At 35.2% G+C, this 19477-nt stretch overlaps 5 protein-coding genes across 8 annotated transcripts; 2 read left to right on the top strand and 3 right to left on the bottom strand.

Annotated features, from left to right (window-relative positions):
- Positions 1–888: 888 nt before the first annotated feature.
- Positions 889–9051, bottom strand: vwa-8. 2 transcript variants are annotated; one of them, NM_077759.8, is made up of 28 exons: positions 8962–9045; positions 8685–8914; positions 8243–8353; positions 7710–8195; positions 7514–7630; positions 6898–7466; positions 6236–6473; positions 5738–6180; positions 5594–5693; positions 5225–5441; positions 4948–5177; positions 4777–4894; positions 4313–4665; positions 3856–3966; positions 3725–3812; positions 3611–3680; positions 3440–3566; positions 3232–3390; positions 3001–3181; positions 2675–2780; positions 2385–2630; positions 2118–2337; positions 1972–2073; positions 1826–1926; positions 1592–1775; positions 1389–1508; positions 1216–1337; positions 889–1154 (listed from the first exon to the last, which is right to left on the bottom strand). In NM_077759.8, exons 1-28 carry the CDS (start codon positions 9020–9022, stop codon positions 950–952), a joined length of 5415 nt encoding a protein of 1804 aa, NP_510160.2. In that variant the 5' UTR covers positions 9023–9045; the 3' UTR covers positions 889–949. The 2 variants fall into 2 exon arrangements, with proteins under 2 accessions (NP_510160.2, NP_001368181.1); NM_001381128.1 differs by lacking the exons at positions 889–1154; positions 1216–1337; positions 1389–1508; ... (11 more) ...; positions 3856–3966; positions 4313–4665 and having other exon boundaries at positions 4694–4894; positions 8962–9051.
- Positions 9052–9135: 84 nt separating this feature from the next.
- Positions 9136–11177, bottom strand: F11C1.7 (Mitochondrial fission factor; the record flags this gene model as incomplete). Of its 3 annotated transcripts, none has more annotated exons than NM_001270280.4 (6): positions 9136–9467; positions 10221–10285; positions 10607–10682; positions 10729–10800; positions 10854–10925; positions 10968–11177. In NM_001270280.4, the coding sequence occupies 6 exons, from the start codon at positions 11025–11027 to the stop codon at positions 9405–9407; spliced, it is 408 nt and encodes a 135-aa protein (NP_001257209.1). The 3 variants fall into 3 exon arrangements, with proteins under 3 accessions (NP_001257209.1, NP_001257208.1, NP_001257210.1); NM_001270279.2 differs by having other exon boundaries at positions 9140–9467; positions 10729–10806; NM_001270281.1 differs by lacking the exon at positions 9136–9467 and having other exon boundaries at positions 10167–10285; positions 10968–11027.
- Positions 9942–13189, top strand: F11C1.1 (CHCH domain-containing protein). The gene is made up of 6 exons (NM_077758.5): positions 9942–10296; positions 11313–11348; positions 11394–11502; positions 11835–11919; positions 11975–12087; positions 12920–13189. Exons 2-6 carry the CDS (start codon positions 11313–11315, stop codon positions 12955–12957), a joined length of 381 nt encoding a protein of 126 aa, NP_510159.1. The 5' UTR covers positions 9942–10296; the 3' UTR covers positions 12958–13189.
- A 112-nt stretch (positions 13190–13301) lies between these two features.
- Positions 13302–14731, top strand: mff-1 (Mitochondrial fission factor). Its single transcript, NM_077757.6, has 5 exons — positions 13302–13386; positions 13532–13651; positions 13801–13884; positions 13931–14006; positions 14324–14731. Exons 1-5 carry the CDS (start codon positions 13318–13320, stop codon positions 14449–14451), a joined length of 477 nt encoding a protein of 158 aa, NP_510158.2. The 5' UTR covers positions 13302–13317; the 3' UTR covers positions 14452–14731.
- Positions 14653–18746, bottom strand: scav-4 (SCAVenger receptor (CD36 family) related). The gene is made up of 12 exons (NM_077756.6): positions 18533–18746; positions 17684–17845; positions 17061–17136; positions 16942–17016; positions 16798–16892; positions 16669–16747; positions 16483–16610; positions 16279–16434; positions 16067–16196; positions 15304–15618; positions 15180–15253; positions 14653–15031 (listed from the first exon to the last, which is right to left on the bottom strand). The coding sequence occupies exons 1-12, from the start codon at positions 18658–18660 to the stop codon at positions 14767–14769; spliced, it is 1683 nt and encodes a 560-aa protein (NP_510157.2). The 5' UTR covers positions 18661–18746; the 3' UTR covers positions 14653–14766.
- Between the last annotated feature and the right edge of the window lie 731 nt (positions 18747–19477).

Genomic DNA, 19477 nt, shown 5'->3' with positions numbered 1-19477 from the left:
ACACCTTGCTTCATTCTGGGATAGTCTGCAAAAATTTTTATTTTCTGGGAAATACGTTTTTTTTTGAAGATATCCGCCAACTTTTTCTTCTTCCCAACTTTTATAGTGCTTCTCTATAGTGCCCTTCTCAGTTTTTATTTCCTACTACACTGTGAATTTCTCCTAAAAAGAGTTTATTCCAAACGCCAAAAAACTGCCCGCATTATTTATCAAAGATATGCTTTCAGTTACAGAATTTAACTAATTGTTCTTCTCAACGATGTATGTCGTCTGCAATGAATGACATTTTTTTTTGCATAAAAATATGTTCAATGACAATCTGATGAGCAAATTAAAATATTTGCAGTTACTTACAGAAATAAGTGGAAATTAGATGTTTAGACTAATTATGGCATCAAGCTTGAAACTAACACTTTGTATTAGTGAACATGCACTTTTCATTACCAGAAAATATTAACCATTGTCTTGAAAAAATTGGCACATGTATTGAAGAGGAAATACCAAAACCTGAGACTTTGCTTCTTTAGTTCCAAAAACCCACAACTATGCTTGAAGTGCTCCCAGCACAAAGCTATCGAAAAAAAAAAATTATTAAAAAATTACCAAAAACTTAAATTTGATTTAATTTAAGTTTATATTTCCATAGTATGTATTTCATAACAAGCTATTTTATAATTTGAATTTACCAACGCAAGACAAATAACACATGTCATTGCATAATGTTTCTGGAAAACAATTTATGTGGATCTTGCGCTGATCACATGAATAACCTTGAGAAGCAGTTGCGTCATGCAAATATCTCGACATTCCGATTATGTTTTGTTTTCACAAAAAAAATGTTTTCATTTCATTATATCGTACTCTAATCTGATCTTGACTGAATCAAATATACATATTTATTCGTTGTAATTCTAAATGAGGGTAACAGCTAAAACAAAATAAAAGTTCACTATTGAGCAATAGTTGATGAGAAAATGGTCTCCATAATTTTTGGAAGCTCAGAAGTGTCTTTTAAAACAAAAGCTTTTCCAACAGGCAACTCTCGTTGTAGCTGGTCGGCTTCGTCACTGAGCGACCCAATGAAAATGACAAATGAGTTGATATTTGGCTCTTTAGCCATTGCATCTTTCAATTCCTTTGGTTGAATTCCATACCTGAATATAATGAAAAAGCCTATTAAAGTATCAACTCTATTTAATTTACAAAAACTCTTACCTTTCCAAATTAGCATCTGACACCAAAATGACAACGGTTTCATCAAAATCATCTTTCTTTGCGGCCAATTCTTTGATTGCAAATTGTAAACTCTCTACCGTATTGTCACCACTGACGCAGTACTGAAAATAAAAGCATTTATTTACACAGATAACAATTGAAAACTTCATTACCTGCGTATGCGCAATCATGCGTTTCAATGTATCCAGACGTTCTTTGTTGTTTTTGGGATGATGATCGGTCTTTACAAATGACACGCATGGAGAGTCTCCAGAATGTCCAATAATGTCGTACTGAAAATAATATTTGAAGTTCAAGAGTAATCGTGAACAAGTTTTTTGGGTTTCTTTAATAGAAATTTTTTAGAATCACAAACCTGCACTTTGTCCGTTTTTCCATCAAGTGCAGTCATTGTCATCAAGGCTGCTTCAAGTGACTTCACGAGTCTCTGGTCATATCCATTAAATCTGTACATGGAACCAGAAACATCCAAGCATACTTTCAGGCGTTTTGGCTTTGTTTGTGGAGCTCCCGGATCTGGAACTTTGTCGATGCGTCGCCTGGAAGTAGGAAATTTGCATTTTGTAATTTTAAGTATAACCAAATTTACCTGTAAATATTCTGCTCTCCGGTGACTCCTTCAATCAATTTTCCGTCATCCAAATCTCCGCTAGTTTGATGCTTTGTCCATTCTCTTTCTTTTTTCTTTGCCTAAAAATCATGGTTTGAAAAATCACAATGTTGAATTTAGCGTACCTCCAATTGGTCAATCACAGATGCTAGTTTTCTTGATGGAGCTTGAACTTTGTTCCACACTTTTTCATAGGCATCGGCGTCATACTCCGACATGTTGATTTCCTTAAAACATTTATTTAACTTCCTATAAAAAAACTGTCACGTACCCTCAATTTCTTTGCATACTCTACTTTTGCAATCTCCCGGGCTTTTTTCAATATGTGCTTCGGGACTTGTTGCTTAGCAAAATCTGGCATTTGATGGACATCATGACCTGCGTCAAGTCTGAACGGCCCTCCAATTCCTCCGAGACCTGCAGTATTGTATCCACCAGTTCCTCCCATCCATTGATTTCCACCGTGATGAGGTGCATTGTTGGGGTCGATCCTGACAAAAATCAAGTTGAAGAAGCGCTTCTATACACTATTACTCACTTTCCGAGTTTTGGCTCATCAAGTTTATTAAAGTCTACGTCGTCTGGTTTTCTATCAAACTCCATTCTCAACTTCTCATCATCCGCCCCTCCAGTCATCCGCTTCCAGTCATCAAATGATTTTTCCAATGTCGACATTCTTAATTCGAAAGAACGAATGCTTCCAGAGCTGTCAACAGTGAGAACTTTATCATTGTCCCATGGAACAATATGGAATGCGGATTTGGTGATTGAAGCTACCCAGTCTCTGAAAATTAGAATAGAACATGTTGCACCAGTTATGAAACTAACTGGTATAAACTGATATTCCCACTATGCGGAACCGGTACATAGCAGATTTTCTTTCTTTCCGTATCGATTGTCTCGAGGAATCCAATACAATCGAATGGCCTTATTTCTGTAAAATAGGCATTCTATGTATTAGGTTGGCAGGACATTGTTGAACATGATGGAGTATATAACTGATTTCTAGTTTGAGTTTGCTTTGAGAAATAAATGATTAAAAAATAGGACAGGATTTTCCCGCCAACCTAATATTTTGATAAATTCATTGTATTTGTTCAATACACATGATGATTTAATTTAGAAACATTTAAATATATAATAATATAACTCACTCTCTTCGACACATTCCGTTGGAGTCATGAACCCAGGTACTGCACGAACCAATGTACTGCCCAAAAATGCATTTTCCCTGCTCACATCATTTGCAGCAATTCTATCGTCAGTAAAGCTATACGGCCGTTTATGAAACGTATTTTCAGATTTCTTTCGGAGTACGCCGGAAACACTTCCAGACTGAAAGTTGAGTTTACATTCGATATTATTAGTTGATAAGAACAACTAACATGGTTTCCTTGAACAAAGTAGTATGGCTCGGCAACTAAAGTCATTGCATTCTTGTCCAACTTTGTTGCAACCGTATCTAGGCCGCCTTCCAAATCGTTGTCAATTTTCTCCAAAGTAAAATTTCCGAGTTCCACCTTCAGAAGATAGTTCTCATTTTCCTAGAAGCACAGTGATGATTGAACCGGAATAAATGTTATATTATTTTACCATTGAAACTACAGTCCATTGTTGAGGAGCTGAAGCAAATACTCGTTTGATGTTAAACGGTACCGTGCCGTTCTGGACAGTGACTCCGTGTTTTTCATCGGTATACACCAGCATTTCGCGCCCTCCACTGAAACACATACATTGTAAAAAGGACTGCGTTCAAATGCATACCACTCATAAAGCAAAGCGTGATTGCTTTGTTGATTTGATAATCTCCATGAATAATTGGAACCGGTAAACACTGAAATATAGGTATTTTGAATAAAGTTTACAACATGCACTTACTAGCTCCAAGCGTTTCACCCAAACTCGTTTGCTTTGTAACAACAGCCGCCATTTTGTCGGGCAAGCTGATGATCGCTGTGAAGTTCGCCTGAAATCAAGTAATTCTACATATTTTATTGGAAAAGGCATACCTCTTCTTCGTGTAGCAGCACATTGTCTCCACCAAGATATGCTAGTCTAATTCGTGGTTTGTTAATTGCACGAAAACGAGGGATAATCTTGTGTATGTTGATTTCGTCAACCTGAAAATCGGAAATGTGGGTTCGGAAAAAATAAATCTTGTTCTGAAAATTGATATAATATTAAAAATTTTTTAGTAATGGGGTTATTTAAATAGTGTTGAAAAATTAAAATGTATAAAAAAATTACGTCACAACTGTTATAAAATACATTAAACATGTATTTTAATACAGTCGTGACGTCATAAATGTATTTAAATACATTTCTCAACATTACTTGAGTAACCCCATAAAATTCAAATGACAACTATAGGGTTCAAGAACTTTTTTTGAATTCAACGTTTTTTAAGTTTTCCAGAGCATATATATTTTTGAAACTGTTTATTTAATTTTTGATAAGCAAAATTACCGATTCTGTATCCATAAAATCTTTGCAATGATATAGGCGTGGAGGATTCACACTTGCAACAAGCAAGTCATCATTGATACGAATACCATCCGAAATTATGTTTGACTCGTCAGTAGGCAACTTCCAGACACAATGCAACTCCGAGAAAACATTGTTTCTGTTGCTCTGTTTGTCCAACTTGCGTAAACCGAATTCCATTTTTTCTGGCCGCTCAATTTCCACAGCCACCGGCGTCTTGAACCCATACGACTTTGGAAATTCGACTTTTTGTCTTGACCATTTTCCGATAGTTTTCATTTCTCCCAATGGGATTCTCTCCATTATAGACAGACTTTCACCGGTTCTTATTACACCTGAAAACTTTTAAAACGTTAACAAGAATACAAGCAAAATGGTTCATTATCTAAGAAATAATTCAACAATACAACCTATGATAAAATACAAAATACAAAAAAGTGACTAGCCTAAAGGTACTCCGTGCTTCTGGAATACTTCATGAATTGTGGCAATGGTGTCTTCACTGTATGAATCAAAGTCAAACACATTTCGACAAACTTCTGGTAGGGGATCCGTTGGGAATTCCTTAAATATATATTTTTAATTTTTTTTAGAAACGAAATGTTAATTAAACTCACATTGCAATGGCGAACAATATTAACAAGTTCTCGAGTCGAGTAAGGATACTGTAAAAGTCCTTGGTCAGTTTTTTCGCGCAGCTCGTTGAAAATTGTTAAAAGTTGGTTAAGAGTTTTTACAGGAACCGTTGGTCCAAATTTCTTAATCATTGCGAGTTCACTATCTCTTCCTGGGTGATCAATCATGTGAATTGCAAACAGATCACCAAGTACAGCAAACAAATTGTTGCCTGAAAGGCAAGAAAATTGAAAAAAACAATTTTTGGTGTCTTATTACCAAGGAATGGGAATCCAGGTCTGTTGGCAAGCATGATAATTCTAAAGTTGGGATGAATTGGAACAATGCGATCATTTGTTTTATCAGCTTCTGTGAAAGAACTTGCTGGACGAAGTGTTCTCCCATCTCCAAGCACCAATGTTCCTGTGTCGAGAAGACTTTTCAAAATAGCGATCACGTGTAGAGGCGCTTTGTCAGCTTCATCAATCACAAGAATCTGAAAAAAATTAGGTAACCTCAAAAAATTGCTTTTTAAATCTGAATTCAAATTCCTGACAAACTGTTTGGAGAATCAAAAGTTTAATTGATTAAATTCGCTGTCAGAGCTCTGATTAAGAGATTTTTAGGGTCTGTGCTCTTTATACTTACCTGACCACTTCGTGCTGCCTTCACCAACGCACTATCTTCATGACGAATGATTCCATTTTCTACTACGGTCTGCATTGTTAACGTTTGTACTGTGGTATCTCTGAAAATAATTCTCAAATTAGAAAACATCACTTTAACACTAACCTGTGAAGCTGCATGTACTGTCTCGGTCGATTTATTAGGTGAAGGAACCTATCAGTGAGTTTATTTTTTCCGACTCCTTGGTTACCGATCAAAAGCAAATGACTTCCCAGTTTCATGTCTCTTGCCATGTCCTCTAGAATTTCGTCGTGCTGCTTATTATGGTGGAATAGCACATTTGGAATAAGAGCTTCATCTTCCGCTTTTATAGTGTTTGCTCGAATCATGTCAAGGAACTTCTCATTCTCCTTTGTGCGAATAGTAGTATCATTAAAGACGTTTGCAGTGTTGAGCTCATGTTCGAATGTTTCCTTGGTGATTTGTGGGAGGAACTTTGAGAGAGCAGCTTTTTCTACAAGCTCTCTCAAGTGTCCCGGCTGCATCAGATCTCGTTTTGCAATGTGAATCAATCGACGAAGCGACAAACTTGTTGCAGTATTTTTTAACTGGAAATACAAAAACAATTTTTAAAAACTAATACAAATATTCCAAAAATCTTACCCCAGCATCATTGGAGTTTTTGATAGTTTGCACAAACTTGATAAGTTTGTCCACAGATTCAGTGTTGGATCCATGGGTGATTTCCGAAATGATACTCATTTGCTCGGAGAGCGATAGATTTGGGACAGTGTAGAATGGCAGGATGGAGAGCACATTTTCGTTGATCCATTTATGCTCTTTCGACTGGGACTCACCAACAAACAAAACGCGGAAGGAGTCAGGAATTTGGAATACACCTCTGAAAATTTGATTATTAATAGTAAGTAAATTTGCAACGAAACGTTTTCGCGAGAATTGTAATACGTAGGGCTGGAAAACCGCATGTCAGGTTTTTCAAAGATGTTTTTTTAAAATTCATTTTCTTCAGTTTTCACAGGACCGGGTTGCCGGCAAGTGTTCGATTTGCCAGCCCTAGTAATACCTAAACACTAAAAAAAATCTTGAACCGATATGTTACAACTGTTTCCATAGAAATTATGTAGTTTCGAAGATTTGTTTTAAAAAACATCAAACCTATTAAAATTGTATAAAGTAAGAGTTTGTATCTCAAGTGTTTATGGTGTTTTAAATAAACAAATTTAAAATCATATGGCTTTTCAGGCGGCAATTTTGAAAAATTTTGTCCAAATTATAGTCAGAGTATTTCGTTAAAACCCACATACCTTTCGTTCATTGTTGCTTCATCAACTCCATCTCTTTCCATAATAGTCAAAAACTCTTTCTCTCCAACAAGACGATTTCCATTTGGTAGATCAAATCTTCGATGATAAATCAACTGCGAGAGTGACATAATAACACTAGAATGCACCATTTCGACACCATCCAAAACACAGACATCTCCATTTCTTGCTGCAGTCACAAGAATCGAGTCTTCCCAAACTGTATCGCCATTTTCTTTCATATGTCTGCGTTGGATAAGCTCTCTGGTGTTCATATCTTGATGCAGAACCATTGTGACATAATTGAAATTGAGACGTCGTGAAAGTTCGCCAAGGATTCTCGATTTCCCAGAGCCTTTTGGTCCAATTAGGATAAAGTCTCCTTTCGAAAATGCTAGAGCAAGATCCGCGATCAGATTTTCTTGCTTTGCGGTTGGAATCCAAGTAGACGCAAATGAAGTAGGATGTGATGGTGTTGGCAGCTTCATCTGGATCTTTCTCTTGTCAGCAGGAACTTGAACCGTATGTAAAGCACCGTCCGTTTTCAGTTCTCTGGTGCGTTCATGAGTACTCTGCAGAAAATGTTTTGAATACTCTGAGAAACATAATTGTAACTTACCAATTCAAACTTTGTCTTGAATGTGTTGATAAGATCTTTTTCACTGTCAGATAGAACTTCTTTGGCAGGATATGAGAAGTTGACAATTTCTCCTGCGGAATAGCTGGGATTCTCGTTCTGAAAATTGAAACGTCAATACAATTTTAGATCAATTTCAATACGCCTTTTATCACTTTCGAAAATAGTGTACACTTACCCAAATCTTCAATGTATTCTCTACGACAGCTGTGCCGATTCTTGGTCTTGAAGTTGACGCTTCCGAATTATAGGCATACACAACGGATATCAAATCGTTAAGATTTGTCTCACTAACGTTTGGAGCAATGAGCTTCGCTTGTTCCAAAAATGTGTGGAACGATAGCTCCTGAATATTTCTGCATTGGAATCTGCTTCGGAACGGCGGATCCAAAGAATTTCCCGGGAATCTTGGTACGGGAAGACCAAGGGCTATGACATGGAAGTTTTCAGAAACTCGCTCCATTCCCATCTTCTTCAGTGTCGCTTCATCGTATTTCACCTTCAGCTCATCGTATTTGTCATGCTTCATCAAAAATCTTCCATCGTCCAATTGCATTTCTCGATTTTCCAAAAGATTGTTCAGGATTGGAAGCACGTTTCGTTCGGCTCTTTCCACACCATCAATTACTAGCACTCTTCCTTTCAATGCTGCACGAACCGCACACTATGAATGAGAAATTGAAATCTCAAATTTTTAAAGAAAGTGCTTACCAAGTCTGTGTAATATGCAGTTCCATCTCTAATTTCACGTCGCTGTTTGATATCTGCTTCGGTGGTGTCTCTAGTGATTGGTAGGTACTCAAACTCTCGATTTGTAGCTTCCTTTAAAATTATTTTATTGAACACGGTGAAATTATTAGATTATTTTATACTAGTTTTTCACAAAAAATTTACCTTTAATAACTATAACTGGTACTTATTGGTTTCGTTCCACCCAAAATGTTTTAATTTTCTAAATAACAATTAACCACCTTTCATGTTAAAAGCGTGAACAAAAATAAGGAACGAAGCATTCATTTCTACAAATTGTTCCAAAAAGTTCACGTTTTTGTGGTTGATTGAAACTTAGAAAATTAAAACATTTTGGGGGAACGAAACCCATAAGTACCCTATATCTTTTTACTTTTATAATTTTATAGGAATAAAATCTTACCAAATATCTCAAGACAAGTTCCAATCTGATTTTTCCCGGCACTCCCAGCAGAAACACGTCTTGCTTTAATTTGTCTTTTTGAATGAGCCATCTCAAATGTGGGAGCAAATCCTGTGGGGGATTGTTTTTCTGCCCATAGAAGGCTGGGACAAAGTCTGGGTTCTTTGCATCTTGAAGTTGTACACTAACACTTCCGATAGTCAGCGTCGATGGTTTGGAGCTAGTAGATGCTGAATATTCACAATAAAAATTGTTTTGTTAAAACTTTCTTGGATACCTGTAGTTGTTAAAACCTTTCTTGCGTGCTGCAAGCGGAGAAGTGAAACCCGTGTGATCATGGGAGAAAACCTGTATTTTTTACCTGAAATACAACTACAATAATATTCAATTCTTAAAAAGTAAATACAAAAGTGAGTAATTAATATCAAAAAACACTTTAAATAAAAAACTTGAAATATTCAATTCAAATCATTTATCAAAACTCTCACAACGGGATTTGAGATTTTAAAGCGATGTAGTGTGGGGGGATCGAGATTCGTTAAAAATGTGAACTTATGCTTTATAAAAAGTTAAAGCGGTTGAAAAGTCTAGACGAGAGTCAAAATGTCGAGATTGAAGGTACAAAGGAGACTGTTCTATTCGTATCATTGTTATCATTTTGGACAGAAACATGACGTAGTGGGGGTAGAGAGAAAAAATGAATAAACTGATTGGTTATAATTACTTGCGAAGTAACGAGATGAGTGTGACGAGTGCGAGACCAGCCAAGCCTGCCCAGATGAACTGCAATAAGAAAATCGATAAAAATATGGGGCCCTCGAGGTGCACAGAGAGTGCACTAATCAAGAGGATTAGAAACACTGTGTGTTACGTACACGCAGGGTGATGTGCGTTCAGTGATGTGTGGTCTATGGACCGTTAACAAAGTACGCGTAGTGCTACAACGTAAGCTACACACAACTAGCAAATTCGCGAAAAGTGTGATGTGTATCAGAAATATGTCAGTTACTGCGGAGCAACGATTTTAATTTTTTCGAAAATATATTGTTCTTTTTGAAAGAAATAAATACAGTCAAAAATAAGTTGTTCTGAATAATCTTCAAAATCAAGACTGCAGAACTCGTAAATCGAAAGTTTGTAGGAAATTCTGTTCAAAATTATAACATTATTAGGCCGCCGCACAAGAAACACCTATATATGGTGCTGTGTAATGCAATTTTATATGAAGCTTTTTCACTACTGCCAAATTGATTATTCAGATTATCCAATGATTTGAAATATCCCGAGTTTTCAACAGTATTTTCGAAAGCTTCGCATTCACATTCCCATCCAAAAAGTTTTGCTATGCAGCAGTTAACTTTTATTAGTCAAGTTATCGTTTTCCCTCAAACATCGTCCTGATTGAAATCACATTGACTTCAAAACAACACATCATGGGAAAAACATCACACTTCCTAGCCATGTGTTTTTCTAAAACACTTTTCATTCCTGGTCATTTTGTCTCAAACATGCTGAACATTTACGTTGTGAACAAACCTGCTCGCGACGATCTCTTTTTGCATTGTCTTCAAGGAGCTTGTCGAGGGTGTGCGTGATGTCTCCTGAAATACAGGTTTGTTATTTTTAAGGTTTTTTCTTCAAAAATTTTCAATTGGTTTTATTAATGTTTTCATGAATAAAGTCAACAATAACGTTCAAAAAATGAACTACGACTTTTTGAGTAAATGATAAAAACCCATTCATATAATGCTACTGTAAAAATTGATAATTTGTTATTTACAGTCCAAAAATGGTGAAAACTGTGCCATTTTCTACATTAATAAATAATATTATGATATTTGGTCATTTTAACACTATTGGAAAGGTTTTTGATTATTTTTCCATTTGCCGTACTACAACTGTAAATAAATCTCACTACTGACTTAGTTGAGTTCTGACGGTTTTTATCTGACGAACAGGATCGGTTTCGCAGTGCGCTTCGACATCGCTGTGGAAGTGCTGAAATTTTTTAAATACTCGTCGCACATTATCAGTTTAAATTTACATCTGCAAATTTATCCATAATTGCCATATAATCCGCGGATTCGTATATGGATCCAACCGCTTCTTCGGGAATCTGGAACTAAAGCTTCTCAGTTTTTTTGGCTGGAATTTTGTCTCAAAACTAACAAAAAAGTGATCGTGTCCCGCTTCAATTTTCCTTTGATCATCTGTTGGATTTGTTGCAGGGTTTGAGAAGTTCTGAAAGTTTCACATTTTCCTGGCACCTTTTCTCATACAAACCTCCATTCCCGTCATAGACATTGCGTCTCCAGTGCCTGATATATGCTCCGGCATATACATATTTTGTCTGTACACGGGTTGCCACAAAGAATCGATAAAGCGAAGAGTGTTTTGTCTCCTCGCGCAACGTTGCTCCGCACTCCGTGTTTAGCCACTGTCTGTCGCCTCTGCTCTCTCGTCAGTCGATTTACGAACCTTGTTGTTGACGACGAAAAAGTGTAATTTTACTCATTTTAACTTGTTTTTGCGGAACGAAATTCAAGAGAAAAATAATACTTTCACCAAAGCATATTTTTTTCATTTAATTTCTTGAATCTTAAATTATTTAACAATAAAAAATTTTAGATGACAGAATCGATCAACTCCAAAAATTCCAATGATGTAAGTTATTTTCCAAGTCAATAATATTTTTTTTAAAAATTACAGAAGCAATATGTAATGGGAAAAGAGGAATTTTGGGATGATATCAAAGATTCGTATTTTCAAAAGTTAGCAAACACCAACCCGAATGATGTTTATCCAGATAATAATCCAGGTTTGCGTTAGCTTTGATAAAATAGTTTTTGGCTTTTGATATGAAACCTGGCTTTATATTTTGAAATAATTCACCATTTTTTCTATTTTATACTCAATTTTTGTTCCAAATAAGAAATGTAGCTTGACGCCGTAAAAAAAGAACGTAACAGAAATGAAACGAGTTGTTATTTTTGTTTCAAAATAATTAATGGAATGAAAATGTTAATAATTTTGATGCGATTCAATTGATAAAAATAATATTCCATTTTTCACAAAATAAATTTCCCCAATGCTCCTCTCAAGACTTTCAACCGCCTAACTACTTTGTGTAACTAAATTTAAACCTTACAGGACCAGAAAACCCCGATGGAACAGTTAACTTTGAATGTCACTGTGTTGGACATTTGGTGGCAAGCCCATGTGGCTACGAGTTCAGGTATTGTTTAACTGTTAACGTTCAAAGTTTGGAAAGACAGATGTTCACTTTTCAGAGAAGCAATTTCATGTCAGAAAACGTCAAGTGATGAGGAAATGGAAAATGGGGCGTGCGGTGAACAATTGATGGCGTTTATGGAGTGCGCGATGAGGACTCAATGTTTCAAGAGTGGGTTTTTAATGTTTTGCAAAAATTATGAAGATCAAACACTGCTGAGTTGTGCAAATTTTGCAAAATTAAATTCAATCAAGAGTTCAAGTTTAAACGGGAGAAAAATTTTGCAAATGAATAAGTGATGCGTGATGGGAATTCTAAAAAAATTGTGTTAATATAGAAGGGTACTTGTAGTGGTAGTTGTAGTCTAAAAAATGTGTGTTTCATAAATGAAAAGCTTAAATTTAGTAGATATCTTGAGATAGGAAACGATATTACCTCGGCTCAAGAAAATTTGCAACTCAATCAATTTTCACACGAGGACAAAAAAAGGAGTTTGGCAACAAAGAAATGAAAAATCTCTTTTGGGGTTCAGCTACTAAGAAACATAACCGACTAAACTTAAATGCCAAAGGGAGCTTGCTAAAAATAATATCAGCCTTCAGATTTCTTTTCTGGTTTGATTTCTAGTTCTGACTATAAGTTGTATTGTTTTTGACGTCACGCCTATTGTTAATTTAAAACGAAAATGTACGTATTTGTTCGTCATTTTATTTTCACTCGACATTAAATCAAATCAAATGTAGTATTGTTTTTGGAAATTTGATTACTGAATTGAACCAGAGCTTTACAATTGAATTTCGGGACCAATGATAACTTAGGGCCGCTTAATATGTTAAGAAACATGACTTTTTATAAAGTTTACTATAAAGTTTAAACAACAGCGAACAATTCAGTGAAGGCTGAATAATATTCATGACGCATGTTTTTTAATCACAGACTGATGGGCATGAATCCAATTATTTAATATATACTCTCGAAAAAAAAACTTGTTTAACAATTTCAGCCAACGACTCGAATGATGAGAAGTCAGCGGAAAAATGAACACATTGTGCCCATGGAAACCGACTCCTAGCAACATGTTGCTCTGATTTGAGTAATGCATTTTTTTGTATTAGGTTCTCTTTTAATAACGTCACTTTTTTGTTTTTATTTCTTTTGTTCTTTCGTTCTTATGATGTTTTTTTTTCTGATCATTGTGTTTTCTTTCTATTTCTTTTTCTCCCTCAAACTATCCGTAACACACGGGTTCATAGTAAACGATTTGTTCCTTTTATCTCTCGTTGTTTTATCACTACTTCGGTTCAAGGTCCGAATAACATTACTACCTTTTACAACGTACATATTGATTTTTCATCTTTTCTAATATATTTCACAAATTCGTTCAGATTTTTCAACTAGATGATGCAAGTACCGGACCACCTGTCAGTGACAGGTGCCGACCTTATGCAGATAGACCCGCTCAATAGATTGGTGAGTTTTTTTCTCCTTTGTTTGGGCGTGCTGACCTCAACTGGCTTGCGCAACCTTAGAAATTCTATACATTTTTGGTACATATGTACACAAAAAATGTTCCGTTACCCGTTTTCATATAATTTAGATTTCATATTTATTTCAGATGAACAAATTTGAAGAGGCCCGGACAGCAATGCTAGAAAGAATGAGCGTTCCAGAGCACATTACGGTAAATGGAAGAGCGACGCTGGTTCCAGAAGAAAGGAGAGTTTTTAGAACTACGGTGAGTATTTTGTTAATTGTAATGTCAAATATAAATATGAAAACGTAAAGATGCGGTTCTTTTTATTTTCACCACCTGTTTTTTGGTGATAAATTGTAATTAAAAAGTATTATGGGCTTCACAATTTACCAAACATGTTTTTATTTCAGTCACTCAGAATGGAAGTCCCCAATCATTTGAACGTGTTCGACTTAAAAGAGGATGCAATCAACCATAACAACAATCAGAAAATTGTAAAATTGCGTGAAAGTATCCAAGATATCAAGTTTTGAATTCCAGACGATTCCCACTTCATTTGACTCATCAAATGTGCAAAACCCGTACGAGGAAGTGAAAATGATGCAGAAAAGAATGAGTGAGTTCAGTTAAAATTTAAAGTGTTTAAAGTGAAGAAGCAAAATTTGACTTAATACTCTAAAAGTCTTACAACTCCAATTTTAAAATTTCAAAATTTTCCATAATTTGACGGCTGTTTTTGACGGACATTTTTAAGGTCTCCAGACTAAGCAAAAAAACCTTTCACAACTGTGCGGCGTCACATCAATTTCACTATAATTTGCTAGTAGAGAGTACATACAACGTCACACTTTTCAAAAATTAGTTATTGTTGATAAAAATTTAACAATGTATTTTTTGTACAAAAATAATGTTTTAAATTACCGATGTTTTCAGTTGTTCTCATGGGCCGGCTTGGAGTACTTGAAAACCAAATCGTCGTCCAAAAAAGACGTGAAAAAGGACTTCTCCTTGCATTAATAGGAGCTGTTATAACACTGGCATACTCATACCTCCGACGATAAGCTTGTTGTATAAAACTGTTAATCACAAATATCCGAGCCTTTCATATAATCACGAGTATTTTATTAGATTGTCACCATGTCCATATAGATTTGTACAACTGTTTTAATTATTATTTTTTAATACTTGTACTCAAACCCCTACACACATTTTGCTTTATTTGCATTTACGAATTTTGCCACAATCAGTTCAGAACACTCACCACGATTAGTTAGCTTTATTGTAAATATGATAATAGTGTGAATTATTTATGCGAGTTGAGAAATGAACTTTACAATTTTCAGTTTTGAAAACAATGCAAACGTTATTAATTTGAACTATTCGGCGACACTCCACGTAGGTTCTGTCCTATGTTGTTGCAAAACAAATGGTTTTGCATTCCTCTTTGATCTGAAATAACAGAATCCCCAAAGGAGGACTGCAATCAGGGACACTGCTGTGAAACCGATTCCGAGTCCCAGAACGATATTGGGAATCGTCACCGTATTGAAGTAAATGTAGTTGACAGCGTAGTCTTTCATAACTACACCGATGGTTAATGTGAAGGATGGCATTATCGCATTTGGAGCATTTGACATTAATCTGGAAAATTAATAAAATAAAATACGACATAGCAATAATAATTTGAATTATTGCATGGTTTTTTGTCTGATATTACTATAAAAGCAACGGCCTAAAGTTAAAAAAAATTCAATTTTTAATTCTAATTTAAGTTATGGAATTAACTCACGTCCAGGCTAATGACTGAAAGACTGGAATTGAAAGCATCATTCTAAATTCACCACCAATTGTACTTCCCGTTGCCTGCAAAATCATCTTTATTAATCTCTTCCTGCCTTTTCTTGGCTCCTTACGGGATTTATATAAAACGTTCCTGGTCGATGAAGTTCTGGGTCTGGATGAATACCAACCATAGACTCAGTGACAACTTTTGGTGCTCCGTAAAAATGCGGGGCGGAGAGAATTGCACCAAATGGTGTTGGGACCATTTGTCCTGGCAAGCACCTTTGCGGGACCATTCCTGGTGGCATAACGTATGTTCCATTGACGTGTGATCCGTCGCAGCACGCGTTGCAGAAATTGTCATATTGATTACAATCTACCAATGCACAATTTCCATTGTTTTGTTTTGTATGGTTGAGACCACATGGCCAGTTGGGGAAATAATTCTGAAATGCGATTGTTTGAACTAATAGAGGTAAAAAATTATGCATAAATATAAAGTTTATGATTCCATAGACTATTCGTATAACAAAAAAAAAAATTAAAAACGGTGTTTTTAATGTTATAAAACACAAAATTGCGAACGAGTGTTCAGAAAATTGTTCTAACTCAATTTTTTTTTAATTTCAAAGCACAATCTCAGAACTGGATTTTAAAACGTGAAACAGTCATGTCATTTTTTAAATTATTTAACGATTCGAACTGAGGTCTGCGTTTTTTCATTGTTACAGGTTTCAGTAATATTTGGTGTTTTAATGGAAAAAATAAGTTTGGTTTTTACAAAATTATAATGGTTCTTCCATAGGCTACATAAAATCTTAGAAAATTTTTTTTTAGTAAATCACTTGAAACTCCGGTAGTATAAATCATTGAATGAATATTTTTTGTACTTACAACTTTTTCAAAGTTCTCGTACCGATATCCGGGATTTTTAATGGCGTCATATGAATCGTCTTCCACCTTGAACCCGTACGTTGGAATACTATTGACTGTTTTGCTTTCGTGATAATGAAGATTATATTTTCTGAAAATGATTTGAATATTATAAAAATATAAATTTTGCATAGTTTGTTGTCTAGTGAAAGTTATCGATTTCTAAACAATACCTGCACAAAAATGATTGAAACTGGACGACTGTGTCTGTTTTTTGAATTCCAGGCTTCTGAATCGTTCCATCACAAGTTCCCCGAAGATCACTAGTATCTTCTGTTTTCCACCATGGTAGATGAGTAAGACCATTCCATGTTTTGATTTGACCAACACTAAAAACAATCGAGTTGACCATATGTCAAATAACATTCCAATCTTACTAGTCAGTATTATCTTTTCCCGTTCGAATAGTGTAGTTTCCGTCGCAAGTATGACTGTAATGTGGGAAAAAGCCTGCTGCCGGAACTTGTGGCAGTTGTACGGGGTTTCCCAAAACAGATAGCAGTACCTGTAATCAACTTTGTTCGATAGAAACAGGAACAGTTAATGAGGCATTAAGGGATTACCTTTACTAGCGGACTATTGATCAAAGTAATAAGGGGATCATTATAGCCATCGAAAAGAGTTCCGCCAGCAGTAACTGTTCTGAAATCCAACACGTGACGCATGAAGTACATTGTAAAACGATTTGGTACCTGAGTGGCTGCTCACCGAGCAAAATTGTTAAAACGTCCAAACCAAAACCGACAATAGGCCCAGCAGGTTGATAGATTTGCATGAAAACAGTACTCTAAATCAAAAAAGGATGTATTAAATATAAAATTTATGAACCCACTAACCATGTAAGCAGTATTGGCAAATTGAACACTATCACTTAATTTACAATCTTCACAAGATCTTGTTGGATCATAAACCTGAAAACCAATTTTTTCCCAGACTGACTTGCTAAGTCTCTTACCCATGTTTTATTGTTCACATAGAAAATTTCGTTATCATTGTCCCGGAACTGCGTGAAGTCTTTGAATTCCGTCTCGCTGGAAAGAAAAAGAGTTCAAAAGGATTAGGTGTGCTCCGAGTGTAGAATGTGTGTTAGTCGCATGTGTTTCCATGTGAACATTTTTTGATTTGTTACGAACCATATGGGTACATAGAATAAAACATTACGGCGGCTTAAAAATATTGAAGAACAGTTGATCAAAAAAGAAGAATAGGAAAAATTCTGATCTCTGTTTTTCCGTGTTTTAAGTAGAGCTAGCTACATTCTAATTGCGAACAACTATAGACCTATCTTATTTTTAATTTTTACTGGTTATGGTTGATAAATGACGAACGTTTCCAAAAACTTCTAAAAAAGTTTTCAGTTATACTAATTTTTATTGCCTTTTTTACTGCTTTCGATTTTTCTCTTCCTCCGAAACATACACTATTCTAATAAGCCAGCAAAGCACATTCTCCATATTTTATCAAAACCACATAATGGTTAGGCGCCATCGTTATGCTTATCACATCAAAATTTACAGCGAAAGAACAGAAATCAGTAACTACTGTCAAAGAGCCTGCCAATCTCCCAATGAAACTAACGTGTAGGTATATGGTCCGATTTCAAGCATGTTTGGCGTGGCGCCATAATAGAGTACTTCATCAGGATTTGTAACGTTGAAAAGATGAAACGTCCAGATTTGAACTGCAGGGATTTTCGACCAGTAAAATGTACCCGTTGGGAGTTGACCATCTGATTTTTGTCTGTAATGTGTTTGTTAAAAAATTATTGCACTAATTGCTAAAAATTCATCGAAAATCAAAAAAGCCAGTCAAAATAATTTTTTACATGGTAGTTTGAATAAAATGACCATTTGTATTATACAAATGTTTCATTAAGTTGAATTAATATTTACACAGTTTGAACAATTTGAAATGTTTCTTAATTTTTGTAAGTCATTTTGGAAAGTTAATTAATGCTTCAGATGTTCTACAGACTGAATTTTTTTTTTCGCAAAGCTTGTTCAGGTTGTCCCAGGTTTAACCAAAATTTGATTCAACTAAAATTTTCCAGTTTCGTGTTGAATTTGGGAGAATGTAAAATTTTTTGAATATATTTTGACGAGGTATAAACGTAATTTAAAAAAAAATTTTTTTTCAAGTTATGATCTAATGTAATTGTTTCGGTTAAACAAAACATTAATGCTGAATTACTAAAACTGCTAAATTTATCTTACAGATATCAAAAAGTCTTACAACAAAACTATAAAAATAAAAGTAAATTTTTGCAAAAATACCGCATTCAGTTTCTGATTTTACTATTAATTTAACTAGTTTTGGAGACTTGCTGGCCAAATTGTAGCCAAAATTCATCGAGGTCACAAGTTGCGACTCTCACATTAAAGAATTGAAAAACCCTAAAATTAACTAAAATTTAAAAAAAAAACTTACTGCAAATAAACTTGCGAGTCAACAATAGACTGAAATATGGCAATTGGGAACGGGATAAGCAAAAATATACCTAACGCAAAAACTAAGAGAATAACGGCGGCTAGGATAATCGCCACGAATAACCTCATCCTGATCCAGTAGTCGTTTTGGTTAGCACTCCGCCACCACCACCACAGCCGTCAGTCTAACGCTTATCACTACTTGTGCTCTGTATGACCAACCCCTAAGACACATGCCTTTCCCCCCCCCCCTCCCTCGTTTGTATTCGGTTTCCATCTAAAAATTGCCAAATTAAAATAATGACGATGGCAACAGGGTTTCGCTGCCCTAAACTCTCTTCTTTAACCTTGTTCGGCACATTGTTTTACGAGTTTCAGATTTGATACTGATATTCGGTATCAACCACGTTTGAAAGAAAATGTTGTTGTAATTAGCAAAACGCGGAGATAAGGAATAACTATTTCTGAAAAATGTTTTCTTTGATCTGTGCACATTCGAACTGAGTCGTTTTGTTTACGATCGTTCAATTATCTGGTTTGAAAAGGTACATAGTTTATGTGATTGTTGAATTATAAAAATGAAAGAAGTTTACCTTTCAAAACTATTCGTATGTTTGCCTTAGCATATCCGCTTTATTAAATTTGTTGTTATTTATGATCAGATCTAAAAAGATTTTTTCACGGTACCATTCAAACGGTTTTTGCGTTTTAGAATTTCGATATGTATAAATACTGCTGTAAAAGTGCCGTTATAAAAAAAATCTGTTTGAATACATTTTCCTGAAGTTTCGAACACAACTCATATGAAAATTATATTTAATCGCACAAAATGAATGTGACTTATATGATACATAGGGATCAAGAAATCAGGCAATACAAACAAAACATATTCAGGTCGCATCAGAAAAGCATATCACAAAGTATTGTTCGTTTATCTATCTCTTTT

Source organism: Caenorhabditis elegans, chromosome X, assembly GCF_000002985.6.
Source record: "Caenorhabditis elegans chromosome X".
Classification (NCBI taxonomy): domain Eukaryota; kingdom Metazoa; phylum Nematoda; class Chromadorea; order Rhabditida; family Rhabditidae; genus Caenorhabditis; species Caenorhabditis elegans.
This window is presented reverse-complemented; position numbering and strand designations above follow the sequence as displayed.